This window comes from Vanacampus margaritifer, chromosome 1, assembly GCF_051991255.1.
Source record: "Vanacampus margaritifer isolate UIUO_Vmar chromosome 1, RoL_Vmar_1.0, whole genome shotgun sequence".
NCBI lineage: Eukaryota > Metazoa > Chordata > Actinopteri > Syngnathiformes > Syngnathidae > Vanacampus > Vanacampus margaritifer.
In genome coordinates this window covers 38,030,845-38,050,119 of record NC_135432.1, presented here as the reverse complement: position 1 = coordinate 38,050,119, position 19,275 = coordinate 38,030,845, and the positions used below count along the sequence as shown (strand labels likewise).

Here is a 19,275-nt window from a genome sequence, read left to right as displayed (position 1 = left end):
CAGCGCTGAGAATGTCTAACATTGTTTTTTAACTAAATTAGCATACACCAATCACAAAATGTAAAAAAAAACAAAAAAAAAAAAAAACACACACACCAATAAGTGCACTTTCATGTTTAGAACATGCGGTCTGAATTAAAGTCAATAACACAACCAAGGTACGCTAACAGTGTTTCACACAGCATGTTAATACTTGGGTGGGCCACCCAAGTAATCTGTGGGAAACACTAACATAGGCTATGTTCACACTGCAGGTCAATTCAGATTTTTTCACAAGTATATGATTTTTTTAATTCAGTGTGAACGGTACAATTCCGATTTTTTTACACCCGACCTGAGCCTCTTTCGTATGTGGATATAAATTAGATATGTATGCACTGCGTCTGCACTGTGAACGCGCATCCGATTCATACGTCATCAAAAGCCTGATATGTGCTTGCGCGGGCAGGAAAGAGTGCTTGGAAGAGAGACTACTGACACGTCTGTGAATATATACAAAGCTGTTTTGAGTAACTTAAATTTTTATTTGTCTTTAATTTAATCACACTTGAAACATGAAGCATAAAGTTGACATGGGTGGCGATAGCAGATATTCAGCCCTGCAGACAGTTCATCACGAACGGCGATGATGCGACGTCATCTTCGGTAGACTTATCAATGAAATGAGGAGGTCGAGGAGTGTCCCCTCATTTCCCCCAAATATTTCTATTACCTCTTCCAACCTCGCTATTCTGGCAGCATGAGATGAAAAAATAAGTCCAATGGATTTCTGTTGCGGTTTGTAAACAGCACGCTTTAAAATGACGCACGAGGAAGCAGAGGACAGCAGCCAACCAGGAGCGAGTGTGAAAACAGTCCACCAACCAGCAGCGCGGGCGTTCGCACAGCTGAATTTGCATTATGTAAGCAGACAAGACACATAAATCGATCTCCTAACACGTCTGCGAAACGAGTCCACCAGTCCACCAATCTGTAGCGCACGTTGGCACAGCTAAATTTGTATATGTTATATTGTATAGCCTCGGCGGCTTGGCTGGCGATAAACCGTTGCGAGTCAGGTTACTTCCGTGAACACTGCAACATGGCATTGTTTTGGGTGTACGTCACTCGATGTGTGCTCTTTGCACATGCGAGTCGCATCATGGGTGCGTTGCGGTCAAATTAGATGTCGCATTTGTTTTTGTAATGTGAACAGTACATAAAAAGATCAGATTTAACAAAAAATCCGAATTGGCCATCACGGCCTGCAGTGTGAACGTAGCCTTAGTTAAAAGTCTGCTGGCATTAGAGGCTAACAAATGCTAACATCATGAATGACTCGTTCTTAACACGTTTTTACCAACATTTGAATTCCCCAAAACATTCAACTTATTAGCTCTTTATAGCTTACAGAAAATTATACAGTGAACAAAATGGTCATTTACAGCCTTACATAGGCCAACGCTCGATCAAGTGTGTTGCTCTTCACTGATGTCAAAAGCGAGTCAGACGTAATACAGATTTCACCACTAGGGGGTGCTGAAAGTAAAAATAAATCTCTGCACATACAACTTAACAACTAACATTACAGGGGTTGTCAATATTTGTAAACTGTGTGCCTGTGAAGCACTGAGTCTCGTATGTTCTACGACTAAATTCGACTTGACTTTGAAAGTGGTGGTAGGCACTGAGAACTGGTGGTTAGCACGTCGGCCTCACGGGTTCGAATGTTGGCCACAACCTTCCTGTGTGGAGTTAGCATGTTCTCCCCATATTTGCATTTGTCCAGGGTGTATCTACAGACAATGCATATTTCCAGGTTGAAGATTTTGAGCCGCCATCTTTTTCACTTTCACAGCTTCTGTCTTCTGTTTGTTTAGATGGTCATCTGGTGTGGCATTACTTTCCATGTGTCCGTGGACAACATCTACCAAATTAACTACAATTACAGTGTTGGCCTAGTAACGATCGGCCTAGAAACGTTGACCCAATTGAGAGTGAGAGGTGACATGACGCTGTTAGAAGTCAACAATCTGCTGTGACATCCAAGTCGACTTCGGAAAACGCCACTTCCTGTCTTGATCTCATCATACATATATCATACTATTCATCAATTAAGCATTATATACTTATGTACAATGGAGTTATATATTTCACATTGCAGCTAGAGAATGTATAGAATGAACAGGAACGAAGCACCAGAATTTTTTTTAAAGTTGATCTTTTTAACAAATTTTCCTAAATTTCTCCATTCTCGTCCAATAAAGAGCATAACAAAATGTTTGCTTGTTTTCAACCTGTAAAGAGACCAATTTTGCACAAGGTGAATATGACTATTTTGAATAGTGACTAATAGTATTCACGATTATTTGACTAATTGAATAAATATGCAGCATATCGTAGATAGAACACGCCCAGAAGTCATACGGCCAAAGTGTTGTCGCGTTTCATTAGCATTTGTGTTATTTTTTGGAATAATACATTAACAGTTGCACCCCGCAATTTAGGGCTGGCCTGCAAATAGCAAAAATCGGAAATTGAATACAGTATACCATGACTTTACCGATTCAGCCCACTTAGTAATATTTATAATATATAATAATGTAACCGAGGCCACGGCAGTGGGGATCGATCTGGCAACAATAAACAAGCAAAGGTAGTGAAAACAATAATTTACTAATTTTCATTACAAAATAGACACTTTATTAGGGAATCATAAGATTAGAAAAAAGACTCTAGCTGAGGTAGATGTGGACTCGTAACCAAAGAAAACACCGCAAACTCTGGATTAATACAAAAGCAAATCAAACCAAAATGTTAGTAATTCAATTCGAACAGCAAAACGAGGGGAAAGTACCACAAACTAGACCAGCAAAAGCATGCATTAAAGTGCTTCAAAGTGCCTTAGCTAAAATAGACAAGGTCCTATCATATACTTTATTTTGAAACTGCGATCATGCTTAAAAAAAGCTTTTAAGAAGTACAAAAAGGAGACCTTGGCTTTGTGGACCAACAAAAACAAGAGCTTGGCTTTGTGGACCGACAATGACAAGAACTTGGCTAAATAAACAGCAGCGGCAGACCACAACAAAAAATAGCCAAATTAGCCAAAGCTTTTAACCATGGAATGTTTAATTTATGTGTCTTAAATGTGGAATTAAACATACGCAATCAGACGCAGACGCTAGGGTTGCTCTGATCCGATACGTGGATAGGGTATCGGCCCAGAAATTAGGGGAAAAAATGGATCTGGTATCTGTCAAAATGGTCCCGATCCATACCCCGATTATCTCCAGGGCGCGCGCACGTTCACGTCTTCAATGACGAGGTGAAACACGGAATGGTGAAGTAAATTATTTCCCCTTCGCTATGTTGGCACAGCCAATGTCTGTCAAAATTGCACTGGGGGAACATGGGAAGCCATTTGGCAGGAAGGCGGGTCTCACCACCAGCCAAGCGGGACCTCTGCTCTTTCTCTCGCGAAGGTCCACCATCGCCCGGCTCCGTGGAAGGACGGCCGTGTGAAAGGACGCCAGTGTGGAAAGCGGCAACAGAGTTTTCCGAGGCGGGCGAGAAATAATGTAACTATGCCTGTTGTGAAGGCATTTTGTACATACATTTTTGAAAAATGAATCTCATAGTTATGTTGGTAACAACCAAATAAATGCTATAGAGCAAACTTGTCATTACAGTTGAGGTTCCTTTTAAAAACGAATTTTTCCACTTAAACTGTAAACTGAAGATGACATCACCTGTGCTGAGGAAGTAGGTAACAACCAATCATTGCTTAGTTTTCTGCCAAAACCCAGAAAACAGCCGTGATTGGCCGTTATCTATGATGTCATTTTCAGTCGACAGCAAGTAGAAAAATTAGCTTATACAGTTTATCAGCAAAAAAGTTGATTCAGTGTTGAGTTAGTCTTTGAAGGTATAGTGTAAGAAAAATGACGTTATCAAATTCATTTTGGACAAAATATTAACTTTTTACCGCTTTTCACCTTTAACAAACATGGCCATTTTTGGGGTCTACTTGAGTGACTAATTTGGAGGTACAGGGTTTTGGCCTGACATCAACTACATGCATAAGCACACTATTGTCCAAATTATTATTTTTTTATTATTTTAATTTTTTTGACTTCGGCCTTCTTGGGTGGAGTTTGCATGTTCTTCCTGTGCTTGTGTGGGTTTTCTCCGGGTACTCCGGCTTCCTCCCACATTCCAAAGACCTGCATAGCAGTTTAATTGAACACTCCAGATTGTCCGTAGATGTGATTGTGAGTGGGGATGGTTTTACGTCTCTGTGTGCCCTGCGATTGGCTGGCAACCAGTTCCGGGTGTACATCGCCTACTGCCCGAAGCCAGCTGGGACAGGCTCCAGCGCCCCCCGCGACCCTTGTGAGGACAAGCGGTTAAGAAAATGGATGGATATAACCAGGTGGTTAGATGGTGTTACTTTTTCCATTTGTCCCTAAATGCATCAGCCCCGTACCCGCCCCACTCTGCCGGCCGGCTAATTAAGTTAACGTGAATAGGATGCATATGTTTGAATGATATTAACCCATGGGAAAGTTACTATTGAGAAATTTAATATAAACTAACAAAATTAATTTACAAAATAAATCTCTCAGATTAACCTTCCCTTCATAATTTAAACTGTATACATTAATATAAAACAATATGTAATAAGCAGAACATTCATCCTGTAATTTATGTTCATCTTAATGTCACATTATGTGGAGATTATGTTTTCTATTTATATTTAAACTTCATCATACAGTGTTCTGATCAGTCAACTTAAGAGCAGTTAGCTGAGTTATAGCTTAAACCATGCTTACAGTGTGATAGACATGGGCTCTGCAACAATTACCTCTAAATTAGAAAAAACTTTTTTTTTTTTTTTTTTTTACTGTATATAAAGTGTTGTATATCAACTGCATGTACAGTAAAAATTACACATACCTGTTTTAACTTGTAATTAATGTAAGGCAAGGTATCCATAATCAGGCTTGGGAGTAACGGAATACATGTACCGGCGTTATGTAATCAGATTACCAAAACAATTTAACTATTCCGTTACAGTTACAGGAAGAAATGGGGATTACTTTGCGGGATTACAATTGAGTGTGTGTGTGTGTGTGTGAGAGAGAGAGTACACGAGTGAACGTATGTTAGCGCGAGTGGCACCGTTGCACACGCGGGCAGTTTGAAAAAGCTTCACGGACTGACGGCCGGGAGGAGGAAACGCCGACTGGTATTCACTGGATATTACTCGTCTTGTTGAAGGAGCGAAAGTTTGAGCTGAGAGTCCAATAGCATGCTACGTGATGCAGCTTTTTGCTTGCCTGCTAGCCTACAACCATAATGTGAGTTACACCTTTCAAACAATCTTCCTCCCACCAATTCACTATTTAAACAACATATACGCGACTAAACTTGTGACTGGGATAGAAGTTCATTTTGCAGTTGATGTCACGCATCGTCATCCTCATTGGTTGACTATCTGTCTGTCTGAACTGCGAGGTGTGGTTGCTTTCAATGACAGTTCGAAAACAGAATATGGCCATCAATCAATCAATCTATAGCCTACATGCTTTTTAATTACACAAAGATTTTTGCTATTTGTAGGCTGCCCGTGTCCCTATCAGGCCCGCAAATAGCAGGGGCACATTGTATAGAATATATATTGCGGTGATATTTATTTTTGTTGTCTTCATGAGTATACTCAGTATTTGAGTAATCCAGAAGTAATCAAGTTACATTACTTTATTATGGTACTTGGTTTACACTACTAACTAGATTTTTTTAGCAGGTAACTTGTAATTGTAACATTTTAAAAGTAACCCTCCCAAACCTGTCTATATTTTATCAATGTAATATCCATTTTAACATAGCCTACTGTTTATAACGCCCCAAAAATATTACAGGTTTTCCATACAATGCTGACATTCATTGCACATTTCCATATTAACTCTTTCACTGCCACTGACGTTTAAAGACGTCAAGTAAAAACCTACGGAGGGCTGCCAATGACGTCAAAAAACGTCATCCAATTTTTAATTTTTTTGAAACAGGTGGGGGGAAGCCTTCCGCATCTGTGGTGAAAGTTTCAATTAGGTCTGTTGTGCCTAAGGACTATTTTTGGCCCCTAGAGGGCAGCGATGACTGTCTTTTGACAAGATCGGGTGGGCGTCAGTAGAGGCGGAGCTAGAGCGTCGAGCAGGAGATCAGAATGGAAAAAAAAGGAAAAATGGCGACCGATTGCGAGGAGCTCACGCCCGAGCCGTTTTTTTCAAAGACCAAAAGCATCGACCAACGCTAAAAGAGCACATTGATGACAACGATGATCATCATCGATGATGATGATGAGGGTGATGACTCCGTGGATGGAAAGCATTGACGCGGCAGTAGGAGACGTGGGGGGGGGGGAGCTAGATGGCTGAGGAGGAAGTGGTGCCCGTTTGCAAAGCAGCTCTACACTTACAAGACGAAAGGCATCGACCAACGCTAAAAGAGCACATTGATGACGACGATGATCATCAATGATGATGAATCCGAGCTTGACAGCGAAATTGGAACCGCTGACGCGGCAGCTATGACGGCGTCATAAAAGCGCAGCACAACCGAGCACGCACAGGCGGACGTTCGATCGGACGACGAAGAGTGCCCCGAGTCCAATACATATTCATCGGAGGAGTGTGTAGTCTGCTACTTGCTATATATTCCCCGGAAAAAAAGGCGGTCAAGAAAGTGTAACGTTTGCACGCGAAACGGACGAAGTGAAAGTAAACTGTTGTGCGAGTCCAGCGGCGTCTCCTTGCACGCAGGAGAGCGTTACAAAAAGAAAAACTATTTGAAACATCCACATAATTGTAAGTAGTACCACAGTTGCACATATTTGTAAATAGTTTGCGAAATTGTTTTGTCAAATTGTTACACTGTTGAATGGAAATAAACGTATTTTGCAATCAAAATACACTTTTTCATTGTTGGTGAAAGCGTTTTACAGAAGTAAAGCACTATTTAGGTGTTTGTGGCATCATTCATGGACAAAAAGAAGTGTAGAATTCACTAGAGTGCATGAAATAACATTGTTTCACAAAAAGCTCTTTTTCTCCGTTTTTTGTTTCAAAACAGAGAATTTCAGTGAAAGTAACCATTTTCTATTGTTGATTACTGAAGAACGGAATAAGGTAGAAACAAACTTTTTTTTCTGATGAAAGATGAGAGTCCAATCTTTCATTTGTTAGTATGTGTTTCCATAGTCCAAACACAACATTTTCTGTGGACCTTGAAAGATCAGTCAAAATGCTTAAATCGGCTGGCACTGGGAACAACCCGTTTCTGAAAACGTCTGGCAGTCATAGAGTTAACCTTGATCAGAGGGTTAAAGAATCGTTCTTTACATCCCATATCTATCACTGCCATTGACTGGTGGACAACTCGTTTTTTTTCTAGGGTTCCCAAGTTTTGTTGTACCTTGTACAATATTTCGTATGTGTCCACCACTGGAAGCATGTTGCTTGAGGATTAGTCAACCCACCATGGGCTATGGTAAAGTACGCCAGCAGATGGTACAATGCATTTGATAGATGTTTTCTCACACTTTTTCAACCATGTGTTTTCTGCCCGGCGCGACTCGACAGCACGCACGGGCAGTATGAATGGATTGTCGATGCTTGTTGGTAGCGCATTGACAGTCCATTCGTGTGCTAGTTCGTGCGTGCTATCGAGTCGGGCCGGGAGTGACGTCATGCAGCCGAGTAGCTGACAAATTCAGCCTTCGGAGGACCCAGCCTTGTGAATTTGGACACGGTGTATTTTTTGCAATTGTTTCTGCTGCTGCCGGTTGCATGACGCTCTTGCGCTATGTACTTCCGCGAGCAAATTATTACGTTGATGGTTGACCAATAAGATGAGCGGATTCTGTATCGTCATACTTGGAATGAATGTGCTGTCAGCTGATTGGTTACAGAGCAGGAGGTCCTTGGAATGTTACCGTAAGTTGTCACATAAAGGGCACTGTTGTTCATTAATTCCATTGACATTTTAGGGCCTATTTTTGACTCTCACGGTATTACGAGACGACAACTTGACAACTCTATTTCAAGGGACGGTTTGCCTTTTTGCTGTCTTGCAACAGTGTTGTTTTAGGAACGATTACACATGCTTTAGTTGCCAATTTGTATTTTTATTTATTTACCTGTAATTGAGTAATATTTGTTACTTTGGGCATTGTTCTTTATTAGTTTTTTGTTGAAGTTGCTAAACGGTATGTTTGTTTAATAATAATGTATATATTTGTGGAGACGGGGTCAAGTTGTATTTAACAATTTTAAAAATGTGTAGAATTTCACAAAGTTACTTCATATTAAAGATTAGATAGCTCTGAAAAGAAAAATGCACTGAGCTGTCACTGTCTTATAAATTCAATTATGCCATCTAGTGGCAGAAAAAAAAAATTACCTCAACACAAATCAATATATCAAATTTTTACAGTACAGTAAATATATTTTTTTAATCAATTTTATGAATTGTGAAACTAATATATCAACGACTAAAAGATGCAAGCATTTATATTTAAAAAAATTATGTTGAGTATGAAACTTAGAATACTTTATTGTACTTTTAGAATATACAAAGCTAATTAAACTTGATTAAAAAATTGAATTGCCTGACACCCAAAACATTACGTCACTTCGTCCAAATACTAAAAACATATTTGAACAAAATTGGCCATATTAATTATTTTGGTAAGCTCGCCCCTCCTCGTAGAGCAAGAACATGACGTCAAGCAGGTGCGGACTGGCCATCAGGAATATCATGACTTTCTCTGAACGGCATGTTGGCCTTAACTTGACCTATTAATGAGAATAAAATGCCATTCATCCATTCCAGCCTTATCCCAACCAAAAACAACAATTCTTGTAACATGTCTTTTTTTTTAATAAGAAAAATAGCACTCTATAGCATTGTACTTTAAAAGTTCATACAGTAACAATTAAAATTTGAAGAATTAAGCAGTTTGTAGATGTATCATGATTGTGTGGCTTCCTCTGGTGTGCACGTTTTGGCCACCAGGGGGAGTATAATACAGGCATACAGATACACATGGAGACTTTGTAAGCTGAAGTAGAATTTGCTGGTTTTCACAGAGGATAAAGAATATATGCCTGTGTGCATTGTCTTTCTACATGTGCTGCTCCATAACTGCAAAATTTCCACTCCTGTGCAACACAGGCAACGTCCATGATAAACGTCACAGAAGAAGGAGAAATTGACAAATAATGATGTGAGCGATAAATGTAAAAATATTTTTGAAGTCCTTAACAGAGCATGGAGTCCTCTGATTGGTCGGCTCGGAATTTCTTTGGTGCAACAGGTTTGCTGAAGAGATAAGATGAGAACAATCGTTGCTTATGTGCCCTCACGAGAGCGTACAAATCATGTCATCAGCCACGTCAATTGCACTCACTTGTCAGGTGAGGACACCGGTCGCTTGCTGGACGCTTTGGAGTCTTTGCTGGTTTCTGAAAAAACAAAAACAAAAACAAAAAAAACAAGGTGAAGAGCTAAACAAGGTAAGATAGTATGGAGGACCAAAACTGCCCAAATTAAAAATAAATAAATGAATAAAAGTGAAAATGAAACCAGATACAAAATATAATGTAAAGCATATATATATTTTTGTGCCATTAAGGCACTTAACTCTTTGACTGACAGACGTTTTCAGAAACGGGATGTCGCCAGTGCCAGCCGATTTAAGCATTTTGACTGGTCTTTCAAGGTCCACAGAAAATGTTGTGTTTGGACTATGGAAACACACATACTACCAAATGAAAGATTGGACTCTCATCTTTCATCAGAAAAAGAAGTTTCTACCTTATTCCGTTCTTCAGTAATCAACAATAGAAAATGGTTAGTTTCACCGAAATGCTCTGTTTTGAAACAAAAAGCGGAGAAAAAAAGCTTTTTGTTAAACAATGTTATTTCATGCACTCTAGTGAATTCTACACTTCTTTTTGTCCATGAATGATGCCACAAACACCTAAAGAGTGCTTTACTTCTGTAGTACACCACCACCAACAATGAAAAAGTGTTTTTAGATTGCAAAATACGTTTATTTCCATTCAACAGTGTAACAATTTGACAAAATAATTTCGCAAACTATTTACAAATGTGTGCAACTGTGGTACTATTTACAATTATGTGGATGTTTCAAACACAGTTTTTCTTTTTGTAACACTGCCCTGCGTGCAAGGAGACGGAGCAGGATTTGCACAACAGATACGTTTCACTTCGACCGTTTGTTGGCTCGAAAATCCAAGGCCAGCCCCTTTTCCACTGCAGCAGAGCTCCACCAGGCCTGGTCACCTCAAGTCCTCGTGTCAACCAGAACAGTTAGTATAATTCTGTCTCGAAATGGCCTCCATGGTCGAATCAGTACCCAGAAACCAGCACTAAACAAAAGGCAATTAAAAAAATGTGTGGCATTTGCCAAGGCCCACAGCTTGCTAAAAGGATGGAAGCTGGAAAAGTGGCATAAGGCGTCTAAAGACGTCATCCAATTATTATTTTTTTTTTTTTGAAATGGGTGCCGGCAAGCCTTCCAGAGATGTGGTGAAAATTTCAATCAGGTTTTTTGAGCCTAATGACTATTTTTGGCCCCTAGAGGGCAGCGATGACTCTCTTTTGACAAGATCGGGTGGGCGTCAGTAGAGGCGGAGCTAGAGCGTCGCGCAGGAGATGAGAATGTTAGACAAAGGAAAAATGGCGACCGGTTGCGGCAGCTCACGCCAGAGCCGTTTTTTTCAAATTCGAAAAGCATCGACCAACGATAAAGAGCACATTGATGACGACGATGATCATCATCGATGATGATGATGATGACTCCGTGGTCGGAAAGCATTGACGCGGCAGTAGGAGACGTGGGGGGAGAGCTAGATGGCCGAGGAAGAGCACACGGAGAATGGCGCCCCGTTTGCTAGCAGCTCTACACTTACAAGACGAAAGGCATCGACCAACGCTAAAAGAGCACATTGATGATGACGAAGATCATCATCGATGATGATGATGGTGACTCCGTGGTTGGAAAGCAGTGACGCGGCAGTAGGAGACGTGGGGGGAGAGCTAGATGGCCGAGGAAGAGCACACAGAGAATGGCGCCCCGTTTGCTAGCAGCTCTTCACTTACAAGACGAAAGGCATCGACCAACGCTAAAAGAGCACATTGATGACGACGATGATCATCATCGATGATGATGATGGTGACTCCGAGCTTGACGGCGAAGTTGGAAGCGTTCACGCGGCGGCTATGACGACGTCATAAACGCGGAGCACAACCGAGCACGTTCAGGCGGACGTTCAATCGGACGACGGAGAGTGCCCCGAGTCCAATGTATATTCATCGGAGGAGTGTGTACAGTCTGCTACTTGCTATTTATTCCCCGGAAAAAAGGCCGTCAAGAAAGTGTAACGTTTGCACGCGAAACGGACAAATGCGAAAGTGAAAGTAAACTGTTGTACGAGTCCTGGCGTCTCCTTGCACGCAGGGGAGCGTTACAAAAAGAAAAACTGCATTTGAAACATCCACATAATTGTAAATAGTACCACAGTTGCACACATTTGTAAATAGTTTGCGAAATTGTTTTGTCAAATTGTTACACTGTTGTTTTTCTCCGTTTTTTGTTTCAAAACAGAATTTTGGTGAAAGTAACCATTTTCTATTGTTGATTACTGAAGAACGGAATAAGGTAGAAACAAACTTTTTTTTTCTGATGAAAGATGAGAGTCCAATCTTTCATTTGGTAGTATGTGTGTCCAAACAACATTTTCTGTGGACCTTGAAAGATCAGTCAAAATGCTTAAATCGGCTGGCACTGGCGACATCCTGTTTCTGAAAACGTCTGGCAGTGAAAGAGTTAACAATTATTTCACCTGTTTGGGTTCACCCATTTATAGTCAACTGTCTGCTGGACACCTGTGTTATGAATTATGAGACTCACCTACACATTTCTAATTTGAATTTTGGGCTTTGCTCCATAGACGTTCTGTGGGGTGTACTCATTTTTGCATCACCCTAATTTGAGTAAAACAGAAAATGCTGTCCTCTAATTTTATATTATTAATCTTACTTTCATGTTATAAGTTAAACAGATGTTATATAAATTTAGTCTGGTCATCATTTTGTAAATTGTTTTTGTATTAATTTACATTGTTTAAAGTTTTATTTTTTTGAAGGGGTGTATGTACTCATTATATATATACATATACATAAATATACATATATATATATAAATAAATATATATAATAAATATAAATATATAAATATTTTTTAAATTTATATTTATTTTTTGTATTACATTTTTTAAATTATTTTTTTATATCCGTTATTATGTTTACTGTTATTAATTTATTTATTTTAGTATTTATTTTGACATTTATTTGTATATTTTTAATTTATGAAGCATTTTTGTATATTTATTTAGGGATATATATATTGTCTTGTATTTAATTCAATTTATATATTTTATGTATTTAATTTAAGAATTATATTTTTACATCCGTTTTTATTTTCACTTTTATTGATGCATTTTTGTATTTATTTTGACATTTATTTTTATTTTTTTTATTTTTATTTTTATTTTTTGAATTTTATTTTTACTTTTATTAAGTCGTTTATTTTAAATGTTGGCAGTTTTGGTCATCCACAAGATGGCGACTTGTGCATCAGACGCAATGTTGCTCACCTTGAAGCCACCGGACCTGCGTGGCCGGCCCATATCCCTTCTGGTTGCGAGCAGCGATGCGGAAGATGATGGCCGGCTTGGTGGTGTGGTCGATGTGGGCGTTGGTGAGGCTGGACGTCTGGACCAGGCAGGATGGGCTGGCGCTGCAGTACACCCTCATAAAGGCCAGTTGGGCCGGGCCCGAGGCAGAGGCGGCGGTGGCCTGGCTCGACTGGATCGCCAGGTACACAGAATACTCCGTGATCTTCCCCGATGTGACGGCCGGAGGCTCCCAGGTGAGCTGAGCTCCACCCAAATTCTGCAAGAGCATAACAAGGTCAGTCAACAGCAGAGATAATTAAATACATTAGAATTTTTAGGGACGTCAGAATTAGTGCGTTAATTTTGAGTTGATTTGAAGTCCCTTTAACTCTTTCACTGCCAGACGTTTTCAGAAACGGGACATCCCCAGTGCCAGCCGATTTAAGCATTTTGACTGATCTTTCACAGAAAATGTTGTGTTTGGACTATGGAAACACACATACTACCAAATGAAAGATTGAACTCTCATCTTTCATTAGAAAAAAAAGTTTGTTTCTACCTTATTTCGTTCTTCAGTAATCAACAATAGAAAATGGTTACTTTCACCGAAATGCTCTGTTTTGAAACAAAAAGCGGAGAAAAAGAGCTTTTTGTGAAACGATGTTATTTCATGCACTCTAGTGAATTGTACACTTCTTTTTGTCCATGAATGATGCCACAAACACCTAAATAGTGCTTTACTTCTGTAATACACCACCACCAACAATGAAAAAGTGTTTTTAGTTTGCAAAATATGTTTATTTCCATTCAACAGTGTACACAATTTGACAAAACAAGTTCGCAAACTATTTACAAATGTGTGCAACTGTGGTACTATTTACAATTATGTGGATGTTTCAAATACAGTTTTTCTTTTTGTAACGCTCTTCTGCGTGCAAGGAGAGGGAGCAGGGTTTGCGCAACAGATTACTTTCACTTTCCATTGTCCGTTTCGCGTGCAGACGGCCTTTTTTTCCGGGGAATAGCAAGTAGCAGACTGTACACACTCCTCCGATGAATATGCATTGGACTCGGGGCACTCTCCGTCGTCCGAATGAACGTCCGCCTGAGCGTGCTCGGTTGTGCTCCGCATTTTCCGGTGTTGGCATCGCTAGCCCGTGAACCTTTTATGACGTCGTCATAGCCGCCGCGTCAACGCTTCCAACTTCGCCGTCAACCTCGGAATCACCATCATCATCATCGATGATGATCATTGTCGTCATCAATGTGCTCTTTATAGCGTTGGTCGATGCTTTTCGTCTTTGAAAAAAACGGCTCGACCGTGAGCTGCTTGCAAACCGGTCGCCATTATGGCTTCTTCAGCCAATGTCCCCTCAACACTCTAGCCCCGCCTCACGTCTTCTGCTGATGCCTACCCAATCTTGTCAAAAGAGAGTCATTGCTGCCATCTAGGGGCCAAAAATAGTCATTAGGCTCACTAGACCTGCTTGAAACTTTCAACACAGCTGGGGAAGGCTTTCCTCCACCCGCTTCAAAAAAATAAAAAATAAAAATTGGATGACGTCTTTTAACGTCATTGGCGGCCCTCCGTAGGTTTTTACTTGACGTCTTTTAACGTCAGTGGCAGTGAAAGAGTTAATATCAAAAATTTTTTTAACGCGGTTGTGATTAATTGTGAGTTAACTATTGAAGTCACGTGCTTAACTCTTTGACTGCCAAAAACGTTTAATAACGTTTAGTAAAATCCAAATGAGGGCCACCCAAAACGTTAACTATGGGGTTTTTTTTGGAAACGGGTGGAGGAAAGCCTTGGCCAGCTGTGCTGAAAGTATCAAGCAGATCAAGTTAGTATAATGACTATTTTTGGGCACTAGATGGAAGCGATGACTCTCTTTGGACAAGATCGGGTAGGCGTCAGTAGAAGACGTGAGGCGGAGCTAGAGTGTTGAGGGGAGAATGGGTGAGGAAGCGAAAATGGCGACCGGTGGCAAGCAGCTCACGCTTGAGCATTTCTTTCAAAGACGAAAAGCATCGACCAATGCAAAAGAGCACATTGATGACGACGATGATGATGATGGTGACTCCGAGGTTGACGCTGAAGTTGGAAGCGTTGACGCGGCGGCCATGATCACGTCGTAAAGCCTCACCGGCTAGCGATGCTGACGCTGGAAAACGCGGTGCACAACCAAGCACTTCTGCACAGGCGGACGTTCAATTGGACGATGAAGAGTACCCAGAGTCCAATGCATATTCATCGGAGGAGTGGGTACAGTCTGATCACGGAGAAGACACTGGTTCTGGACTACGATGCCACCATGAATGGAGTGGATAAGATGGATCAGAACATCTCTTACCACCCAGTATAGGAACCGAAGGACATGAGAAAGCCAGACGTAACACCAGGTCACCGTATCATGATCCTGAGAGTAGACTTGATGGCAACATGGCCAAACACACACTGCAGTATATACCTGCTACTCCCCGGACAAAAAGGCCGGCAAGAAAGTGTAGGGACTGCACGCGAAGGGGCAATCGCAGTGAAACTAATCTGTTGTGCAAATCCTGCTGCGTCCCCTTGCACGCAGGGGAGTGTTACATAAAAAGAAAAACTGTAGTTGAAACATCCACACAATTGTAAATAGTACCACAGTTGCACACATTTGTAAATAGTTTGCCAAATTATTTTGTCAAATTGTTACACTGTTGAATGTAAATAAACATATTTTGCTATCAAAAAACACTTTTTCATTGTTGGTGGTAGTGTTTTACAGAAGTAAAGCACTGTTTAGGTGTTTGTGGCATCATTCATGGAAAAAAAAGGTGTCAAATTCACTAGAGTGCATGAAATAATATCGTTTCACAAAAAGCTTGATTTCTCCGTATTTTGGTCCAAAACAGAGCATTTGGGTGAAACTAACCATTTCTATTGTTGATTACTGAAAAACTGAATAAGGTAGAAACAAACTTTTTTTCTGATGAAAGATGAGAGTTCAATCTTTTCATTTGGTAGTATGTGTGTTTCCATAGTCCAAAAACACAATTTTCTGTGGACCTTGAAAGATCATTCAAAATGCTTAAATCAGCTGGCACCCACAGCATCCCTTTTCTGAAAACGGTTGGCAGTCAAAGAGTTAATTAAGTTTAAAAAATGTAATCGCCTGCCTGACGATCCTAATTATTTTACAATCAAAAGCCAATCCTAAAGATCGTTCATCTGCTTTTAGAATAAAACCACTGTTCAGATGTTTGAGGTGTCACAAAAGAAAAAAAATATTTGCAATTAAAGTTACTGTTCTGCCAATTTGTTTTTCCAAAAGCTCATTTGCTCAAGTTTTTGGCCAAAGCGGCTGGTAGAACTTCTTACCTATGTTCTACTTATTTTGGGGTTGAAAGAAAAGGCTATTCTTTAATTTGGTAGATTCAATGTATACATATCATAGAACACATTTGGTAGGTCTTGAAAAATCAATCAAAATGAGGGCTGTCACTATTGAATATTTTTAGAATTGATTATTCCATCGATAACCAAATAATCAGAACAAAATTATCCTTTTTATTGAAGTCAGTGTTTCCTCTACATCACGTGTCAAGATCCGGTCCTCGAGGGCCTGAATCCTGCATGTTTTCAAGGTTTCTCTACTTCAACACCTGATTCAATGATCAGGATAATTATCAGGCTCCTGCAGAGATTGCCATTTCTCAATATCAAGAACATAAAGTATGTTCTTGTGACGCAACGAGTCAGGTCTTGGTAAGCCCGGTCTAAAAAATGTACTTCCCAAGCACGCATATCTCGCTAGCGTATTTCGGTAATTAATTACAGTTTTATCATGTGACTAGCTTTCAATGAATTTGTACTACTATGTTGACGTTTCAAAATGTGTTTGTACAACATACATAGGTTAACTCTTTCACTGCCAGACGTTTTCAGAAACGGGTTGTCCCCACTGCCAGCCGATTTAAGCATTTTGAGTGATCTTTCAAGGTCCACAGAAAATGTTGTGTTTGGACTATGGAAACACACATACTACCAAATGAAAGATTGGACTCTCAGCTTTCATCAGAAAAAAAAGTTTGTTTCTACCTTATTCCGTTCTTCAGTAATCAACAATAGAAAATGGTTACTTTCACCGAAATTCTCTCTTTTGAAACAAAAAACGGAGAAAAAGAGCTTTTTGTGAAACGATGTTATTTCATGCACTCTAGTGAATTCTACACTTCTTTTTGTCCATGAATGATGCCACAAACACCTAAATAGTGCTTTACTTCTGTAAAACGCTTTCACCAACAATGAAAAAGTGTTTTTTGATTGCAAAATACGTTTATTTCCATTCAACAGTGTAACAATTTGACAAAACAATTTTGCAAACTATTTACAAATGTGTGCAACTGTGGTACTACTTACAATTATGTGGATGTTTCAAATACAGTTTTTCCTTTTGTAACGCTCTCCTGCGTGCAAGGAGACGCCAGGACTCGCACAACAGTTTACTTTCACTTTCACATTGGTCCGTTTTGCGTGCAAACGTTACACTTTCTTGACGGCCTTTTTTTCCGGGGAATAAAAAGCAAGTAGCAGACTGTACACACTCCTCCGATGAATATGCATTGGACTCGGGGCACTCTCCGTCGTCCGATCGAACGTCCGCCTGTGCGTGCTCGGTTGCGCTCCGCGTTACGACACCGTCATAGCCGCCGCGTCAGCGGTTCCAATTTTGCCGTCAAGCTCGGATTCACCTTCATCATCATCGAGGATGATCACCGTCGTCATCAATGTACTATTTTAGTGTTGGTCGATGCCTTTCGTCTTGTAAGTGTAGAGCTGCTTGCAAACGCTTGCCATTGCCCGTTCCCTCCTCCATCTAGCTCCATCTAACGTCTTCTACTGCCGCGTCAATGCTCTCCAACCACGGAGTCACCCTCATCTTCATCATCTATGATGATCAACGTCGTCAACAATGTGCTTTTTCAGCGATGCTTTTGGTCTTTGAAAAAAACGTCTCGGGTGTGAGCTCCTCGCGACCGGCCGCCATTTTTCCTTTGTCTTCCATTCTCATCTCCTGCTCGACGCTCTAGCTCCGCCTCTACTGACGCCCACCCGATCTTGTCAAAAGAGAGTCATCGCTGCCCTCTAGGGGCCACAAATAGTCATTAGGCACAACAGACAGACTTGAAACTTTCACCAGACATGCGGAAGGGTTTCCTCTACCTGTTTCAAAAAAAAATAAAAAAATCATTGGATGACGTCTTTTGACGTCATTGGCAGTGAAGCGTAGGTTTTTACTTGACGTCTTTAAACGTCAGTGGCAGTGAAAGAGTTAAAAACCTTACTTACGTCCTTGTGATTTCGTGAGACGTAATCAGTGCTAATCTGTTTATTCATCAAAAAAAAAAGAACCAATAATAGAATCGATAAAGAATCGAATCGTTAAGCAGAATCAAAAACGTAATCGTAATCATAAAAATCTTATCAATTCCCATCCCTACCCACCAACATCACGTTTGTAAGTAGCCGACAGTATTCCTCCCCTTTTATGAGCGTAAATAATAAGAAATATTTAACAAGTACAACTTTATTAAACTAGTCTTTTTTTTACACAACTTGTCTTAACAACTGCAATTTACAATAATATATATAAGTATATTAATATATATTAAATATTATTTACTATATATTCAAAGATATCTGGAGAGGCCCAGAAGTACTGTGAGAATCATGTTCTATGATTTCTCCCGTGCTTTCAATACCATCCAACCAGATCTCCTGAGGGACAAATTGGAGCTCGAGGTGTTTTGCCACCAGCTAACAAGATGGGTTCTGGACTTTCTCACCAATAGGCCGCAGTATGTGAAGGCGAGCGGCTGTGTGTCTGATACGGTGATCTGCAGTACGGGGGCGCCTCAAGGGACTGTTCTAGCGCCTCTACTGTTCACCATTTACACAGCCGACTTCTCACACCACATGATGAACTGTCACCTGCAAAAGTTCTCGGACGACTCTGCCATCATTGGTCTCGTCAACAATGGCAGTACCAAGAACTGAGCAAGAACTTTGTGGCCTTGTGTGAGGAAAATTGCCTCCGGATGAATGCTGGAAAAACTAAGGAGCTTGTGGTGGATTTCTGCCTGACTCAAGGTAATTTAACCCACCCCCTTCTGGTGAACATCCAGGGAATAGACATTGAGATAGTGGACTCTTACAAGTACTTGGATGTTCACCTTAATAGGAACCTGGACAGGACTGACAACACTCAGGCTCTGTACAAAAAGGGACTGAGTAGACTACACCTGCTACGTAGACTGAGGTCCTTCAGGGTGCGGAAGGACTTATTAAGGACTTTCTATGAGACTGTGGTGGCCTCAGTCTTATTTTACAGTGTGGTCTGCTGGAGCAGCAGCATCTCAACTGCCGAGAGGAAGAGACTGAACAAAATGGAGCCCAGTACAGACAAGAATGCATATTGAGAAACGGCCATTGCTGATGAGCTTAAATATGAATCAGCTGTGTTGAAACCTCTAAAACATGCAG

At 40.5% G+C, this 19,275-nt stretch overlaps 1 protein-coding gene across 5 annotated transcripts in view; it reads right to left on the bottom strand.

Annotated features, from left to right (window-relative positions):
• Positions 1–8,898: 8,898 nt before the first annotated feature.
• hcfc1b (host cell factor C1b) overlaps positions 8,899–19,275 on the bottom strand; it is a 71,973-nt gene continuing 61,596 nt past the window's right edge. For all 5 annotated transcript variants that reach the window (XM_077553776.1, XM_077553805.1, XM_077553797.1 and 2 more), the window contains 3 exons: positions 12,726–13,023; positions 9,452–9,506; positions 8,899–9,363 (listed from right to left, as the gene is read on the bottom strand). In XM_077553776.1, the coding sequence (XP_077409902.1) occupies positions 9,303–9,363; positions 9,452–9,506; positions 12,726–13,023 (414 nt within the window). In that variant the 3' untranslated portion in view covers positions 8,899–9,302. The remainder of the gene's footprint in view (positions 9,364–9,451; positions 9,507–12,725; positions 13,024–19,275) is intronic.